The 18,222-nt window shown below is 43.4% G+C and overlaps 3 protein-coding genes and 1 non-coding gene across 4 annotated transcripts; 2 read left to right on the forward strand and 2 right to left on the reverse strand.

Moving 5' to 3' along the window:
- Positions 1 to 1,143: 1,143 nt before the first annotated feature.
- On the reverse strand, positions 1,144 to 1,229 carry trnay-gua (transfer RNA tyrosine (anticodon GUA)). Its single transcript is given in 2 exon segments — positions 1,144 to 1,179; positions 1,193 to 1,229. It is a non-coding gene; the product is annotated as a tRNA-Tyr (tRNA).
- A 215-nt stretch (positions 1,230 to 1,444) lies between these two features.
- Positions 1,445 to 4,808, forward strand: trim55b (tripartite motif containing 55b). The gene is made up of 9 exons (XM_088364099.1): positions 1,445 to 1,824; positions 2,341 to 2,473; positions 2,863 to 3,035; positions 3,258 to 3,441; positions 3,524 to 3,619; positions 3,711 to 3,944; positions 4,017 to 4,039; positions 4,151 to 4,275; positions 4,341 to 4,808. The coding sequence occupies exons 1-9, from the start codon at positions 1,727 to 1,729 to the stop codon at positions 4,514 to 4,516; spliced, it is 1,242 nt and encodes a 413-aa protein (XP_088220225.1). The 5' UTR covers positions 1,445 to 1,726; the 3' UTR covers positions 4,517 to 4,808.
- Positions 4,809 to 5,886: 1,078 nt separating this feature from the next.
- crhb (corticotropin releasing hormone b) lies at positions 5,887 to 6,933 on the reverse strand. The gene is made up of 2 exons (XM_088363441.1): positions 6,794 to 6,933; positions 5,887 to 6,620 (listed from the first exon to the last, which is right to left on the reverse strand). The coding sequence occupies exon 2, from the start codon at positions 6,597 to 6,599 to the stop codon at positions 6,075 to 6,077; it is 525 nt and encodes a 174-aa protein (XP_088219567.1). The 5' UTR covers positions 6,600 to 6,620; positions 6,794 to 6,933; the 3' UTR covers positions 5,887 to 6,074.
- Positions 6,934 to 16,362: 9,429 nt separating this feature from the next.
- Positions 16,363 to 17,861, forward strand: rrs1 (ribosome biogenesis regulator 1 homolog). The gene is made up of 3 exons (XM_088363559.1): positions 16,363 to 16,778; positions 16,956 to 17,358; positions 17,442 to 17,861. The coding sequence occupies exons 1-3, from the start codon at positions 16,434 to 16,436 to the stop codon at positions 17,765 to 17,767; spliced, it is 1,074 nt and encodes a 357-aa protein (XP_088219685.1). The 5' UTR covers positions 16,363 to 16,433; the 3' UTR covers positions 17,768 to 17,861.
- The last annotated feature ends 361 nt before the right edge of the window (positions 17,862 to 18,222 follow it).

Raw genomic sequence — 18,222 nt, forward strand, 5'->3', positions numbered from 1 at the left:
CAGGTGAGCAAAGTACCTGTTGATTGCCCTCGAGGGGTGCGAGCAGAGTACCTGTTGATTGCCCTCGAGGGATGCGAGGAGAGAATCCCGTAAGGTCCCGCCGCTCCATGGACAGCTGTAATTGATTCGTTACCTCGTGACGGTGCAACGAGTCATTTCACGTTACCGGGTTGCAGTTCTGTGCCATTGGACATGAGCGCATCACATCACATGAGCGCACATCATATTTATTCAACTGCAGATGGCGGAGGCATCTATGATTTTTGGGATGCACTAATGAGTCTTATTGTTTAGAAAAAACACCATTTACAATCTTTGTTATGATGAATCGGGGTTGTTTGGTTTACTTGTGGCAAAACTTTTAATCTGTAATTAACCTACGACTCTAATTTTTAAACAATAATTAATCAATTGCTAAAAAAAACATTTTGCATACATTAAAATAATTCCAGGAAGTAAATAAAAATATACATATTTTGCATAATATGACAGTCAATTTCCCCAAAAAGAAAAAAAAAAAAAAACTTGGAACTGCAATGCAACTGAGCTGGGTATGTTGCGCTATCTTGTGGCAAACTAGAGTAGAACAAAAAAGGTCACCCTTTTTTGTCAACTTATGGAAAGCTTTATTATACCCGAGAAAAATATATGATTAAAACCAGATCGATCAATTAATTAAAATAGCTTTATCCTCTGCGTAATAATCACCGATATTATACAGCACCCAGTGGCCAATGGAGGCACACCAGAAGAATCACCGCAATGTGTTGAACTGACGCATTAAATCATGATGCACATACAGATAATTAATTCTTAAAATTGTATCAAACTATATTCACTCTGTTTTTTTATAAAATACAATGGTATTGTTTTCCTAAAATGTGCTAAATATGTTTTGCTTTTTATCGTAGAGGCCGGAATGGATTTAGTAGTAGAGTAGGAACGTAGCAGAACGTACAATCATACAGAATATCCCGCCAGTAGATGGCACTAGTTGACTGTATTTATCAGCGGGTAGGCTTTTGAAAGGAAAAATGGGTGGATATGGGTGATGTGTTAAAATTAACTCATCTTGATGCCATAAACTCATTACTCTTAATCACCATTTACATTCACGCAATTAAAAAAAAAGTTACAAAACATTCCTTCGAGCCGGATTTGAACCAGCGACCTAAGGATCTCCGTATAGCCTCTACAGTCCTCCGCTCTACCAACTGAGCTATCGAAGGATCCGAAAATATGGCAGTGGAGTAGGTTTTTTGAATAATGTAACCAGAGAATAGCTGATGGACTCGTACATTAATATAACAGTGGATCATTGTACAAGAAAAACAATGCAAATGCAAATCTGGAGACTGCTGTTAAATATTCTACGGACATTTACTTCCGCTATGTTCACGTGACTCGATATCGTCCTTTATGTTCACGTGACTCAATATCGTCCTTTACAGAGTGTCGTACTTGCAACTCTTCAAACCTGTTCTATTTGATAGCTAATTATTAATTACAGCAGACTTCGCAAATGAATCGCGTTAATTTTTGGGTTTAAAACTGGTAATGGGTCGTTATTAGATTCCAGCCAGATTGAGGGTTAAAGCTAAAAGCAATTAAATGGGTTAGGAAATCTGGAATTGTGTGTACAGCAAAACACAACGTAGTTGACAACTTAGCCAAACATGATCAGAATGCATACTAACAATGCAGCTTTGCTTATCTTTTAGTTTTGATGTGGTGGGGCACTATTCGACTGTTGCTTCCACGTGGTCCTTGTCCTCGAGGGTTCTTTGCTCGAGATCGCCGCCCATTCCAACTGCCAAGACATGGGTACACAATCTCAGTGTGCTTGTTATTGTGTTTGGTGGTCATTATGTCAGTTGGTGATAATACAGGGAACATTTAGCATTTTTGACAGATTAACTGGTGTTTTAATTTCAAACTTAATAGGTGGGCGGGTACTTTAGAGACCCAACTATTCATTAAGGCCAATTGAGTTCTAAGAACATCAGCTGCCAACCTTTAGCATCATTACAGTGGTCATTTTTTTATGTGATTGCTGATGGCTAAAGCTAGAGGCACTACTCGAAGCCTTTACTGTGTAAATAAAGGGGAAGAGTGTTGGCAACCCGCAGCTGCCAGCCACTTCCCTTCTCAGTTTCAAATATGGGCAAGGTATAAATGGCAGTGACGTGAGTGCAGTAGCTTCTAAAAACAGACGTGATACCAGCAGCAAGAGAAAGAGGCGCAACACACCCGGGCCTTGTACTTTGGGGCCTAATGTTGTTTTCCTCAAACAATCTTTTCCTGACGTGAATCAGCTCTTGTTTTTGTGGAACCCGGAAGAGTGAGGAACACCATGGAGAACCTGGAGAAGCAGCTAATTTGCCCGATATGCCTGGAGATGTTTACAAAGCCTGTGGTCATCCTGCCCTGCCAGCACAACCTGTGCCGAAAATGCGCCAACGACGTCTTCCAGGTAAGAAAACAAGCCACTCGACAGCTATCTGTATTCACCGTCATCCAATAAGACCATCTAGAGCACTGTTACTTGACGTTAGCACCTCAAGCTAACCTCGTGTCATTGAAACATTTGACATTTGTATGAACGTAAATAGCTCATGATGACATCTCAAAAGATACATCTTATCCATACAGACAGCGATGTATTTTGTTTTGGCACAATTAGACCAGAAGACATTTGGACCCGATAACATCAAACCAATGTTTTAAGTAAGGCCATGGATGGGTAGTAGCTTGCGCTTTACTGCTGTCCTTGTTTTTTCCGACATATACAGTGGAAACAAAAACAACATTTTTTGGTGATGTAAAAATTAATTGAAAACTTTTGACGTCCAACAACTTCAGGCTTCCAACCCATACCTGCCGACCACCAGGAGCGGCTCGTTGGCGTCTGGCGGCCGCTTCCGGTGTCCGTCCTGTAGGCACGAGGTAGTCCTGGACCGCCACGGCGTCTACGGGCTGCAGCGGAACCTGTTGGTGGAGAATATCATCGACATGTTTAAGCAGGAATCCAGCAGGTTAGTTAGGAAATGACAGGAAATCAACATCCAAAGTGTCACGTAATAAAATCTTGAACTTATTTGAATAATTATTTGCATGCATAGTCGACTCTGCTCAGACGCCATTTTGCCCCTTGCATTCCACGCACGGCCAAAACCCGACAACTGATTCGTCAATACCGGCCATGCGAAACTGTGACATTATCAAAGTGACATCGCTCTTCCCGTCGATAAAAACAGCGGCAGCACGCCGGTGCCCGAGCGCAAGGAGGCAGTGGCGCCCATGTGCGACGTTCACAAGGATGAGAAGATCAACATCTACTGCATCAGCCACAACGTGCCCACGTGCTCCATGTGCAAAGTGTTTGGCGCACACAAGGACTGCGAGGTGCAGCCCATCAACAGCATCTACCAGACCAAGAAGGTGAGCTTCACGCCTTCCAAAAAAAATGACTAGGAAATACAAAACCAAAAAAAAAACTAAACGAAGGGCTCAACTCACGCAGTCTGAGCTGAACGACGGCATCGCCATGATGCTGGGCAACAACGACAGGTTGCAGGGCATCATCGGTCAACTGGAGGAGGCCTGTCGCGCCATAGAGGTCAGTTTTCCCTCACAGGGAAGGAAAAAAATCTCGCATACTATACACACCCTGTCTTTTCGTCTCGCTGAAATTAATTTCCCACAATAAGGAGAACAGTCGTCGCCAGAAGAATCTGGTGTGCGAGAAGTTCGACCTGCTTTACACCATCCTAGAGGACAAGAAACGCGACATGAGTCTCAAGGTGACGGCCGAGCAGGAGGAGAAGGTCAGCTACATCAGGAGCCTGACCAGGAAGTACGAAGACCACCTCGAGGAAAGCTGCAAGATCGTGGAGAAGGGGCTGGAGATCATGGGAGAGCAGGAGATGGCCGTCTTCCTGCAGGTCAGAAAACGAAATGGCCGCCGTGATCCCTTTTCACTGGTGACTGACTTTCATTTGGTTTCTCTCTTCCAGAACACAAAACCTCTCCTCAAACAGTAAGTACACCTGAAACACAAAAGTACTTGAATTTGGCCTGCACCTATGACCTTTACCCGTGAACACACACACATATGAAGTATAATGTAAGAAATCTGTTTTGCACTTAGACTAGCAGAAGCATGTAGCACGTCTCACCTGGACAAAGTAGAGCGAGGCTACGAGAACATGGATCACTTCACCGCCGATTTCCGGCGAGAGCGCGAGATGTTGGGCAGCATTGACTTCCTCCAAGGTGACGAGCACGTCGACGTCACATGACGTGGAACCTGTCTCTGACACCTCCCCCTCCTTATACAGACGATGACGACGACGAGGATGAGGAAGAAACGGCGGGCATGGGCCAAGTGGAGCCGGCGGCGCCCGCGACCTCGGCGGATAGCACACCCACTGTGTCTTCCGCACCGCCGCTTCCCGCCCCAACTCCGCAGACAAATCCCGTCCCCGCCGTGGCTAAGAGCGTGGCCTCCACCTGAAGCTCAGCCGGGAGAAAACACAATGACTGAACTTTTTGCCCCTGTGCTTTCTGTGCGCCTTTATCAATTATGTAACATTTATCAATATTTTTAATACTTTAGCACAACACCCTTTTCCAAGGTACCAAGCTATGTTCTTTTCAATTTTACTAAAAGGTACAGCAGTGCCTTAAGAGACATGTACAATTTGTGATCATGATTGAAACTCAAATTATGTGTGATTATGTGTTGTGAACACAACAAATATCAAAACAAGCGTAATGACATAATTAAATGGAATGTGAAGAAATAATTTCGGTCACACTTTTTGCTTCAACTCATTGGATATTTTGTGGCCACTTTTGATATGCACACTTTGGCCACATGGGGGCAGTATAATGCAGATGTATAGCGAGAAAGTCCTCAGGACTAATATGAGTTGCAGAGGATAAAGAATACATGCCGTTGAGAATTTTTAGATAGTCTGTTTCCAAAAACTGTTTATTTCAGACGGGGAACACTTTTTTTGCACATGAATGTTTGGAAATTGAAGTGGCACTTTTTTTTTGCAGACCAAAATGTTTTGGCCACACCATTTCTCTCGGGCGCATTTGTGTTATAAATTCAATAAGCATATATAATGGACAAAGTGCCATTCACTGAGGGCTGAGCCAAAAGTAGAATAAGGATGACTCACAGCCTTTTTGTTCAGTCTGCGGACAGTGTCGCTCAAGGATCAACACACACACGCGCACGCACGTATTTAATTAACACCCTCATTACGACTTCGTTCAAGCTTCTTTTCACAGTAATTGCATCTAGAAAAAGGTGGGGCTTGGAAAAATGTACGTGGGGGGGGGGGGGGTAGAAAAATGTACGACACCGTTGCTAATGTTTTATTATTTTGGAAGAAATTTCACATGCAGTGTTATCCCACGACTTGGCTTATATATGAATCAATATCTGTGTAGGCAAGACTCCGGAAAGATGTACCTCTGCTTGCTTACATGGGTGCGTTTTTCTTTTTTTTTTCCTTTTTTTTAATGGTTAATATTACCCAGCTCGACAGCAGGATTTAGTGAGTGAGGTGTGGAGGTTTTATAAGATGATGTTTAAAAGCCATTTTAATATTATTTTACAGCTCACTATTAAATATGTAGAAATATTAAATGAAGTTATTTTAAGTTTTTTTTTTTATTAGCCACATTTTGAGTTGCATCAATACTACTGCAACTCTATATTTACTATTAAATACTGTATATGGGGATATTAGTGACAATGAAGCCTTTTAGTTTTTTTTTTCCAAGTACAGATTTCCACAGAGAAATATAAAAACTGTGCTTTGAGTATTTTTTTATTAGAAAATATATACGATATCTCCTGCACATGACTGCTTGCACATCAGTTTATTAACAAACCAATAATGTCATATATACAGAAAAAAAGCAACTTTTTTTCTCTGATACAAAGTTTTTTGTCACATTTTAACATCCAGTTTGAGCTGTAAATCATAATGTGATAAAAGCAGCAAAATAAATAAATAGTTTTTTTTAAGGGTGGATTTGAGGGTCTTTGGTCTTCACTTCCCGAAAAGCTCCATCATTCTTCTGTTGTTCTGGGCTTGCTGGGCCAGCTGCTCCGCCCTGGACATCTCCATCATCTCCCGCAGTAGGTGGAAGGTGAGGTCCAGGGAGATGGGCGGGTCTTCGGACCGGCGGCCCCGCTCCACCGAGTCCCCCTCGTCGTCATTGCTGAAGCCGCCTCGAACGTTGCCCACTTTGCCTGGCAAAAGCCTCCGAATCAGCTGCAGCTGCAGCGCCCGGTTCATGAGCCCACCGGCTCCGAGGGGGTACATGGACGAGGGGGGGAAAGAGTTCGAGTCGCCGTTGCCCAGCCGGATGAAATACTCCTCCCCGAGGCGCTCCAGGATGGGACCCGAGGGCGACCTGTGTTGCTGTTGGTGCTGCTGCTGCTCCACCTGCTGGGTGTTTTGCGCACCCGGGAGGCGCAGGGCTCCACCGGGGCTCTCAATGGCCCGACATTCGCGGCGCGGTAGGAAGGCAACGAGCAGAATCACGGTGGTAGCGAGTAAGTTGAACTTCATGTCAGGACGTGAGCACAAAATCTGGAGGAGGAAAGGGCAGGAAAGTCGTTTGGGTCGCTGCGTCATGCGCAATTACGCATCGTTTACGCGTTACTTTTGATGCGTTTCTTTTAGAAACATAATTTCCGTTAATTTATTTTAGGTGCTTATCTTTTGTCATTTCAAACTAACCTAATGCTAAATTCTCGTCATACCTTCACTGTGTACAGGAGATCCGATGCGGTGCTGGTGCTTGTTGGTTGTCGGGTATGCTTGGCGCGACGCCCGCCGTCCTCTTTTATTTGTTCGTCCCCCCACGAGTGCAGTTGTGTAGTGTTGGTGGTGGTTACTTTTAAATGGGAAAGATGTGGTGAGTTGGACTGGTATATATAGTGCGCGACTCGATTGAGTCTGCGCGACTCTCGCCGTGGCTGCAACGTGAATGGACGCCCCCAACCATCCCCCACCCACCGCCCCACCCCCCCACCCCACCCTTTCTCACTCACCATCCCTGACAAAGTGCCTTAGTTTAGACGGGATGACTCATGAAGGTGCGTGTGTGTGTGTGTGTGTGTGTGTGTGTGTGTGTGCGTGTGTGCGTGTGTGTGTGTGTGTGTGCGTGTGCGTGTGCATTTGCATGTGTGTGCGTGCGTGCGTGCGTGCGTACGTGCGTGCGTGCGTTTGTAAGCCAATAATACATGCTGGCATTTTTACACTAAACACGTACAAAAAATATCTGCTGTATTTTTAGTCTGCCAAAACACATTTTGACCGTTTTTTGACCGTGAAATGATTGAAAGTTTTATCTCAAGACTATATTAGAAGCCGCCGATCCACACTGCAGCGCCACTCATATTCACCCTATGGCTGTACCTAATGTAGTGGCCGTCGCAGTGTTACCCTCTCCGCGTGGCACTTAATGAATGAATCCGCATCTGCATCCAAGTCAGGAAGGGATGGGCAAGAGATGCGACGTTGATTCATTGCCGCACGTATATACGCGCGTCACCAGCCTCTTGGGCCACTCGCTTTGCAGCAAGGGCCCCACGCCAAATCACACTCTCAAGATGGAACGCTCCATCCAGGGTGAGACGAGCCATTAGAATCCCAAGCAGCGAGAGGATGATGATTAAAAAAAAAAAATGCTGTTTTCACACTTTCAGTACAAAGTAATTAACGGGGGTAATTGGAGGAATCACTTAACTTTCTGTTCTCCTGTTAATGGTGACACTTGTTTTTTTTCCCCGCTGCATATGTCACAATGAGGTGAAGCACATCCTCATGTATTTTCAGTCCAGCAAGCTGCGGGGGGATATTAGGTTCCACTTTTGTATTACATGGCAGGACATTCAGTTTTGGGTAATTTCACTTTTTAAGATTGACCAATGTTTAAACAGGCGACTGCTGCCACTTCCAGTATTTGCCAGAAATTCCTGCAAAATGCTTTCAGTCCAGACTTGAATGTTAATGTTCAGCATCTTGGATCCTCCCTGACCATTTTTTTCTCGTCTTCTTCCTTCGATTTTCGAGGAACATCCAGTTCCCTACAATGTCTGTCCATCATCGCAGACTAGCGATGGAATTGGCACACGTGTAAACGCTTCCTGCTGAAGTGTCTCACGACGCGACCTCGGGGTGGCAAGGCGTCAATTCCCATCCCCGGCAACACATGTTCGCTGACACAAATAGCAAACACCTTGTGGTCGACGCACGTCGCCTCCTTTGCAAATCACTCTGCCGTCCACAGCGGAAGAGATTATTCGGCTTAAAACGGCGTTTCCGTAATTAGAGCCGCGGTTGGATAAATGTGATGAGGGGAGTTGGGATGTTGACCTGCTGCCTCGAGACTGTTTTCTCTATGGCGAGTGATCGATTGTGCCAGAAAGGCCACCTCGTTTCCCTAAATAGTTTGAGCTCCCTTGTTTTAATCAGTGAGGTCGCTGCGGTCTTTTGAGGACTTGTTGCTCGGGTGCTTATTGCCACCTGCTTAGGTGGCAATATTTTATATGTATATATTTTATATAATATATTATATAATTTTTTTTTTTTTTTTACACTTTACGAAATCTCACTATGCTCTATAAAACATCTTGCACACTAGGCGAGATGTTTTGACCTTTCGCGTTGAGCGTAGCCAAGCAAACAGAGGTGACATTTCATTTTATAACACAAAACAAAGTAAAACAACAGCTTTGGTTGTGATGGTCAGCAACAGAATAAGTCGCGCATTCAATTTTTCTAAAAAAGCATAGCAGCTTTTAAGAATTAAAAACAGTTCTTGAATGTGGGCAAGCATGTTAAATATTTCTGGAAAATAAGCATTTTTAAAAAAGTATATCCATCAATTTTGTTTTGTCTTAAAAGAAAGTCAAATAAAAAGGGGCAAAGTATACAACCTTGAGGGACACCATTTTTATCTCTCTCAATCTAAAGTGTTATAAAATGGGCCACAAAGCAAGACATTAAAATGTGATTTGGAGGATTAGTCACTTAAAACATTGCTTCGACAGAATAGAACTTCTGGGAATGTCGTCGTGGCTCCAACAAGCGTTTTAATTATGCTGCATGAACCTGACTCACTCTTTTCCGTAAAATAAAACGTGCGCATTTTAAGTACTTCAAGTGTCGGATCGTTCTAAAATGAAAGTGATCAATAATTCCGTGTGAAGTTCCTTAAGGATGATTTTAAATATTCAACAAGGTTGGCCAGCGCGTGGCTTGCGATAAATCAGGAGTGCGTCGTTGCAATAGCGAAAGGTGGTGGCGTGAAGCCAACTGCACGTATTTCGTTTCCTCGTTCGAAGACTATTGAACATAAAATTGTTCCATATCGGTGCTACATTAGTCTTAAGTGGAATTTTTTGAATAAATTGCAGGTCCATCGCTCATATATTTGACTCCCTCTTTCTATATTGCCTGCACCTGCTTTCCTCGCACATCACGCACTTTGCTGTTATGATGTAAATCAAAGCGATGAGACGAATGTGTGTGAAGGTCGGCCGTCGGGGCATTAGTCGTATTGTGTGCGGGAGGAAGATATGCGGACAGTTTGACGGTCTGCTTCAGAGCTTGATTTGCTGTCATTAAGTGACGCCATTCAGGAAGAGCGTGTCACTGAGAAGAATGACGGCCGCTAATGGGAACAAAATTGGGAATTGATTTGAAAATTCTGAGCCGGTACGACAAATGCTTTTTTTTTAGTTCGAATTGTACAAATGTTTGGTTTTTCCGGAAAATATTTTCTTTTGGCTCATAATTAGCCGAAATGCCACTGCTATTAAGGTGACAGTGCTACTTGTTGTTTTGACATGCACATAACAGCATGCGATTTTATTCTTAACTGACAGCAAGAAAAACAAAATCTATAAATATAATGTCACAAATCAAGCAGGAAATTCCTTCGTATTTCCGACGTGCCTTTTTCCCCTTTGAGTTTCACTGACCTTAAAAAATATTGTTTCGCACTCCCACTCATTTCCCCTCACCATCAACAAGACGCTAAAACGTCGTGTTTGCGGTCGTGCCTCGGCAGCAGCGGACATCTTAGCGAGGGACGCAAACGGGCCGGAAAATGTAAGAAAAGCTTATTGTCAAACTAATGAGCGACAACTGTCTCAAGACTGCGGGCGGCGCCACTTGCGCATCTTCAACGTCGGCCTGTAACCTTTTTTAGACGCCGGCAGTCACACCGAGTTACGGTTTCAGCGTGAGGACAAGCCAGCCTGCGTGATAAATCGGAGGGAGGGCGGGAGAGGGGGGAGGCACACTGGGGTCAACTCACAAGGCGCTTGTTATTTCCAGTGACTTTTTTCTCATTATTTTTATTTCATAAGAAGGGGATGGTTGTGTTCATAATGTGCAAAAATGTTATTATTTTTTTGAGCAAACATGATGCAGGTCAGTGAAGATGCTTTCCTGAAAGCCAATGTGAGATGTTCTTAATGAGGGGAAAAGCTTGTTTGTGAAGCGAGCAGAAGAACAAGCACACATAAAGGGGGAAAAAATCAACAAGGCTCATCAGAACAAGAAGAACTCACCCACCTCTTTTTCATTTTTGTCTTGACAAGATCCGGCCAAATGTGAAAAGACGCAGCAGACAGCAACACTCGGGAAATATCGGAGAAGATGAGAAGATGATGAGATGCAACAATGTGCAACCAGCTTCTATTTTCATGTCCCTGGAAAAATAATACACACAATATTATTATGAGAATCTATCAAAAGAATTGTCCTGTTTGTTGTTATACATTCATTAACTCTTCAAGCAATCTTAAATAAATTATATTATGTTGCCATTTAATTGGATTAGTAGCAGTCCTGCCTCCTTCGCTCCAAATCTGCCCTTTGTCGGATTGCCCGCACAACGACACGGTCTTCCTAATCTTTGACACATTCAGAAACTTCAAAAATAATTTTAGCGTTTTGAAATTAAACACGGAAAGTGATGTACGAGGATTTCGGACAAAGAACGCAACAGTGTTGGTCTCAAAACAACGTTGAGCCACATGCTGCTTCACCCAGACATTCTTCTCCCCCCTAGTAGATTTTCCTCAACAGTAACTACCTGACTCGCTCCAGGACTTAATCACTTACTAATTACTTTTCTTGTTATTTAATTGCTCAGCTTACTGAGCTGTGTGTGGAATCAGGTGGGCTCGCCTCACCCCCACACCCGACTGCCCCAAGTCATCCCCCTGGGGGTCTTTGAGAGTTTACGTGCCGGGTCGTGAATTACACAAGATGTTTATGTAAACATTAATTAGACTGGGGATTTCGCTGGGCCGTGAAGTCATTGTCGCCTCTCGCTTTTGCAGCCTCATATACACACATATATATATATATATATATATATATATGTATATATACATATACACACAGGACTGTCTCAGAAAATTAGAATATTGTGATAAAGTTCTTTATTTTCTGTAATGCAATAAAAAAAATAAAGTCATACATTCTGGATTCATTACAAGTCAACTGAAATATTGCAAGCCTTTTATTATTTTAATATTGCTGATTATGGTTTACAGCTTAAGAAAACTCAAAAATCCTATCTTAAAATATTAGAATATTTCCTCAGACCAAGAAAAAAAAAAAGATTTATAACAGCAAAACAAAATCAAACATTTGAAAATTTCCATTAATGCACTCAGTACAGGTTGGGAATCCTTTTGCACGGATTACTGCATCATTGTGGTGTGGCACGGAGGCAATCAGCCTGTGGCATTGCTGAGGTATTACAAATGCCCAGGATGCTTCAATAGCGGCCTTTAGCTCATTTGCGTTGTTGGGTCTGGTGTCTTTCATCTTCTTCTTCACAATACCCCACAAATTCTCTATGGGGTTCAGGTCAGGAAAATTAAGAAGTACACCATTTACTGGTAGTTTTGGCACTGTGGGCAGGTGCCAGATCATGCTGGAAATTCATCATCTCCTTAGAGCTCTTCAGCAGACGGAAGCATGTAGTGCTCTAAAATCTACATTTACTCTGGACTTGATGAAGCACGGTGGACCAACACCAGCAGCTGACATGGCTCCCCAAACCATCTGCTGACTGTGGGAACTTCACACTGGATTTCAAGCAACTTAGATTTTGCTCCTCTCCAGCCTTTCTCCAGACTCTGGCGCCTTGACTTCCAAATGAAGTACAAAACTTGCTTTCGTCTGAAAAGAGGACTTTGGACCACTCTGCAACTGTCCAGTGCTTCTTTTCCATAGCCCAAGTCAGACGCTTTGTCTTGAGTTCAGAAGTGGCTTGACCATGGGAATACGGCTATTGTAGCCCATTTCCCGGACACGTCTGTGAACAGTGGCTTTTGACCTGGACTCCAGCTTCAGTCCACTGTCTTTGAAGCTCCCCCAAACTGCAAGCGACTCTTCTTCACAATGCTGTTAAGGGTGCGGTCATCTCTCTTGGTTGTGCAGCGTTTCCTGCCACATTTCCCCCTTCCAGGAGATTTTCTGTGGATGTGCTTTGAAAGTGCACTCTGTGAACAGCTTGCTCTTTGAGAAATTTATTTTTGTTTCTTACCCTCCTGATGGAGGGTGTCAATGATGGTCCTCTGGACAGCAGTCAGATCAGCAGTCTTCCCCATGCTTGTGATTTGTTTACTGAACCAAGCTGAGTGTTTTTCAAGGCTCAGGAAACCCTTGCAGGTGTTTCGAGTTAATTAGATAATTCAAGTGATTAGTTGAATACCCTACTAGTATACTTTTTCATGATATTCTAATATTTTGAGATAAGATATTTTAGTTTTCTTAAGCTATATGCCATAATCAGTAATATTAAAATAATAAAGGCTTGCGATATTTCAGTTGATTTTTAAACAATCCAGAATGTATGACTTTTTTTTAATCGCATTACAGAAAATAAAGAACTTTATCACAATATTCTAATTTTCTGAGACAGTCCTGTATATATATATATATATATATATATATATATATATATATATATATATATATATATATATATATATATATATATATGTGTGTATATATATATATATATATGTATGTGTATATATATATATATATATATATATATTGGTAGATAACTGGTGGATAACTACTGGATATTATCTACTGGATAACACCAGTAAATAACTGGTGGTGGTTCACAAATTTTGAAGTATTGCTGTCTGTCACTCTGCATCATTCTACACGTGTCAATGTGAGCTAAGGTGACAATGACTAAAAATAAAAAAATAATAAAAATTTAAAAATTAAAGACTTAAGTAGAGTGTCTGATTTTACAAAACATATGTAATGGGTTTGAACTGAGCTCAGGGCTGATACAAGGTTTTCCCCCTCTTTTGTTGTCATCCACACTTTGGACTTTTACTGGGCACACCGCCACGAGTTTGCTTTATTTTGACTTTCACAAGTTGAAGTGATGTTTTACAACCGGGGATCAATGGCTACTCTTTATGTAACACTTAATTTGCTTAATCACTGTTTACACCAAAAGTTTTTTGTTTTGTTTTTTTCACCCAAAAGTCTCCAAAGTTCCATTTTGTGGATCGATTTCTCTGCCATACCGCCTACGGACTCCCTCGCTCTCTGAAAAGCGCCCCATTGAACGGACGCAATTTTTGCTTTGAAGACTGAAAGGTGGCGGAAACGCGCTTTCCATGCTGAGGTCTCGAATTCCGCATGAAGGTGCGTTGATGTGAGGCTCTTTTCATGTCTCAAGAAACACATCTGAGGAGTTGTTTTGCTCCAAGTCCAGGCATGAGGTGGTGAGCGGGGAGGCTTTTAATCTCCATATCAAAGCCATTATAGCGGTGCCGCAGGGCCTCGGCAGAGACGTATACAATCCATATTATTTATAGCTCGGGATCATCCCCCCGGTGCGGACGCTTAGGTGAAAGCAGGGTTCGTTTTGCTACGGTTGCATCACGCCGGGTAAAGACTATGTGAGCGCCATTTAATCGGCCCATTGATCAGGTGGACGAGGGAGGGGAAGGCAAAGAAAACTGGATGATAAAAGTCACTTTGGGCTGGATTTGGACTACAATGCACAATTTTGAAATAATGGAAACTAATCAAACAATGGTAAATGTGAAATGCTGAGAATATACTAACTAAATTAATTGACCCAATTCTTCATTCTCTGGACAAGCCGTCTCCTGAGAGGAATTAGTGTCTGTCCGCATTCATTGGACATAGAATCCGTCTAATTATGCGCTGATGTGCACTCGGAGGGCTAATTAAGGGGTGGGGATCAATAAGGACCTCGAATGCCCGTCACGTAGGGTGGCCCCCGAGTTCATTAAGGTGGGGGGGCGGCTTCAAAGGGGATTTCTCAGGCTCCACCTGAGGGCCGGATGGGTATCTGCCGACGCGCGTGTACCTGGGTGCCAACAAAAACACAGACAGACCTGGTCAATATTTGCTCTTATTATCCGTCGCTAAATAGCCTCGCTCTGGCATCGCCCGCTGACGTCTTTTGTATCCGCGTTGGGACTTAACATGGCCGCGCAGTGCCAAAGTGGCATTTTTAGCAGATTGATAAAAGCTCCTCCGACCCGAGCTGACATGCCAGACTCAAACCCACAGGAAGCGGCCAACGTAATCATGAAAAGTGCCTATGCCCGAGCAGTTAGGTGAATATTATTTGTTGTGCATGAGCAGCTTAGAGGTGACTTCCTCCCCGCCACAGGCGTCATGCGAGCGGAAAGTGGGCTACCGAACATACTGATACAAATACAGTTCTGTTAAATTCAGTTGGACATTGCGCTGCTCCTTATTGCGGGTGCACAACGGCCACAAGGGGGTAGTATGATAAGGACATTTAGATGTAGTGACACATGTTACTCATTCTTCACTGAGGTTAAAGAATAAATGCTTGTGAGTATTGTTATCTTGTCTGTCTAAATGTGTTGCACCTCCTTTTTTGTTCAAATATGTTGTTTAAGGGTGCTATTCGTTAATCCAGCCATGGTGTTTTGTAAACTAGATTAGAATTTGGATGAAATAATAAATGTATTAAATTCAATTTACAATGTAGCGCAATGATCCTTTTAGTTTTTATTCAATTTCTAAATTACAGATCAACAGAACAACAACACAGAGAGTTTTGGGGGTAGGTCTATTTTGGCCTGTTCATGGGGGAAACCTTCACATTCTGACACATTTGGAGCGCTACTGCAAGTTAAAAAAAAAGCCCTCAACTGTGTAAAAGGGCGACTGAAGGTGTATCATTGCTGTCAAAAGGCTTTGATTCGTACTAAGAGCTCACTGGAGACGATCAAACCCACTTTGGGAAGAAAAACCTGTGTGAGGATGAAAAGCTTCAATACGTCATGTAGGAAAAAGTGCAAAAGTGACGTGTGTCCCGTGTCCTTCTATAGAAGAAATGTTGTGGAAAAGTAATCCTGTTTACTGCCTTCATCCCTCCGTCCAAAAGTCAGCAAAAGGTGTGTGTGGGGGGGGGGGGGGGGGGTACTGAAATGCAGGAGAAAAAGGAATGGGGGAAGGCAGCCATTTTGACTTTACATAAAGTCCTTAGGGGACCATTTTAGAATAACCTGGCGGGATGCTCAACTCAACGAGTGCCACAAAATTAAATGTAACAAATTAATTTTACATTTTCTTTAGAATACGGTTACCCTAATTCCAAATTTAAACAGGCTGGCCTAACAATCTAAATGTTACAATGCAACTTCATCTCTGTAACAAACGTATTTCCAAACTTTCTATTTCCTGCCTTGCGTCATATATCTCGTCTGGTGAAGACATGAGGGGTCTTTTTAAATCCCACAAGAGCGTTTGGGCCACCAATTATCCACCATCCCCTTGCCTGTGACCTTATCTGCAAGCCTGTCAAGCGTCTTAACATTCAGGCGGAGCGCTATGGCCGACAATTTAAATACAGCCAACCCCCAATAATAACATCATCATGCTGTTATCAGACACCTTCATCCTTCTTCAAATTAGTGCAGAAAAGGACCGAAATAATGACCTACAACTTATGGCTTATATATTTTTGTACACATTTCATCTCAGTGGAAACACTGACATTAATCTTTTGCAAAGTTAATCAAAGCTATTTTTAAAAAATAATGTGAATGTTCTTAAATAGAAATAGGAAATGTATACGCCAGCGGGTATAAAATATTTGACACAGCGTTCAACCTCTGAAAAATTCTCAACATTAAAAGTAAATTGCATATAAATTATTTAAGTACGTACAGTACTATGAACTGCAGTAAAACACACACATTGGGGTAAAAGGGGGGTGTCTCCCTCTTGTGGGTAAGTTTCATAATCACATCCTTCCAAGGTTAACCCGGAAGTGTTTGTGTTTTCATACAAGCACGTGTAAATACACCGTTCCAGTCCACGTCCAACATGGCCACGGCTTCTTGTAACTTCGACGAGCTTCTCGCCCAAGCGAAGCGCGACGAAGCGGAGAAGCTTCGCAGCATTACCGTGAACAAAGAGTTGGAGCTGGACTTCGACCTGGGCAACCTGCTGGCCTACGACAAGAACCCCGTGGAGCAGCGCGACTTAACCGGGAAGAAAGCGTCCGACTTTCTCCGCTCGTTGGCCCGCGACAACACGCAACTACTCGTCAACGAGCTGTGGAAGCTCCCCACGGAGAGGATCCAAGAGGTCGTGGTGGCCAAACTACCCGAACCGACGACCCCCTTGCCTCGGGAGAAGCCGCCGCCTAAACCCCGACCTCCGACCAAGGTTAGAATTGTTTGTGGGCACAGTCTTGTGGATTACGCTCACATTATGATTTCAACTTTCATTTTATGTGGCTAGAATTAAAGTAAGTAAGACAGCTTAAAAAACTATATTCTGTTGCCAAATAGTTTTCTGGTTTTGGTGTATTTATTTTTAACTTTATAATTCTTCCATCTGAAGTGGGAGCAGTTTGCGAAGCTTAAGGGCATCCAGAAGAAGAAGAAGACCAACTTGGTGTGGGACGAGACAGCTAAAGAGTGGCGGAGGCGGTGGGGATACAAGCGAGCCAAGGATGACACCAAAGAATGGCTCATCGAGGTTCCACAGACCGCCGACCCGAATGAGGACCAGTTTGCCAAGCGCGTCACCGCCAAGAAGGAGCGTGTGGCCAAGAATGAGCTGAACCGTCTGCGGAACATTGCGCGGGCGCAGAAGATCAAGGTCCCTGGCGCGGGTTTGACTCCCGTGGCCAAGCAGTCCAAAGACGAGCTAGTCCGAGCGGCCATCGTGGCGCGGACATCCACAGCTTCCGTGGGGAAGTTCCAGGAGAAGCTTCCCAAAGAGAAACTGGCCAAGGGCGCCGGTTAGTATTTGCATGCTAGCTGTGTTAGCCTCTATGGTGTACTAACTATCAATAAATTGTTAATCCTCTTTCAACCCTACCAGGCAAGAGGCGCAAGTTCCAGCCAGTCGTGGGTGACTTCTCAGTAGAGAAGGACAAGCAGCTGGAGCTCCTTAAGATGATGGACAGCAAGAGGCCTAAGATGGACGTCACCAAGGCAGTCAACAAGCAGATGAGGGAGGAGGACCGAGAAGAGGCAGCGGCCAGGAACAGCAAGAGGGGCAAGCAGGCCGGGAGGAAGGGACGCAAGAATAATGTGGGGGGGGGTGGCAAGGGGAAAGGCAAGAAGGCCGGTCGCGGAAAACCGGCGGGGGGGCAACCTCAAGGAAGACCTTCAGGAGGAAAGAAGTCCAAACCTGGGAAATTATGAAAGAAAACCTACAAGGACTTGTCAATTATCACTACAAGCCTGGAATGTTTCAAGTGTTATGTTTATCAGAGTGAAAATAAATGTTTTCTACAAATCCTCAACTGGAATTTTTGACACCCTACCTAAATAAATTTTAGAAATTTTTAATGTCACTGCGCTTTAGTTGAATTCTCTCCACTAAACTCTTTTCATTTTTGAAATTGGCGCAACCTGCACTTCTAAGAATTACTCCTCATCAATCAGATCACTCGCCTAAGCTGCTTAACAGTGACTTTTCCTTACGTAAACTTTTTGGCCTAAGCTTAGTCCAGGGGACTACGAGTCATTAATTTTGAAACAAGGACCCCGACTTCACACCAATTAGCAATTAGCAGAAAAACAATAATTCCCTTAAAATAATTTACATTTGTATGACAGTTAAATAATGTAACTTAAAACATGGCCTGCCCTGCAAA

Source organism: Syngnathus floridae, chromosome 20 (assembly GCF_059516105.1).
Source record: "Syngnathus floridae isolate MCC-2025c chromosome 20, RoL_Sflo_1.0, whole genome shotgun sequence".
NCBI classification, from domain to species: Eukaryota; Metazoa; Chordata; class Actinopteri; order Syngnathiformes; family Syngnathidae; genus Syngnathus; species Syngnathus floridae.

Excerpts from the sequence above, each read along its gene's own strand:
- crhb (XM_088363441.1), bottom strand. The coding sequence starts at position 6,599 with ATGAAGTTCAACTTACTCGCTACCACCGTGATTCTGCTCGTTGCCTTC.
- trim55b (XM_088364099.1), top strand. The coding sequence starts at position 1,727 with ATGTGGTGGGGCACTATTCGACTGTTGCTTCCACGTGGTCCTTGTCCT. Across the intron at positions 3,620-3,710 it reads AGGCCTGTCGCGCCATAGAG|GAGAACAGTCGTCGCCAGAA; the intron begins GTCAGTTTTCCC and ends TCCCACAATAAG. Across the intron at positions 4,276-4,340 it reads CAGCATTGACTTCCTCCAAG|ACGATGACGACGACGAGGAT; the intron begins GTGACGAGCACG and ends CTCCTTATACAG.
- rrs1 (XM_088363559.1), top strand. The coding sequence starts at position 16,434 with ATGGCCACGGCTTCTTGTAACTTCGACGAGCTTCTCGCCCAAGCGAAG. Across the intron at positions 16,779-16,955 it reads AACCCCGACCTCCGACCAAG|TGGGAGCAGTTTGCGAAGCT; the intron begins GTTAGAATTGTT and ends TTCCATCTGAAG. Across the intron at positions 17,359-17,441 it reads GAAACTGGCCAAGGGCGCCG|GCAAGAGGCGCAAGTTCCAG; the intron begins GTTAGTATTTGC and ends CAACCCTACCAG.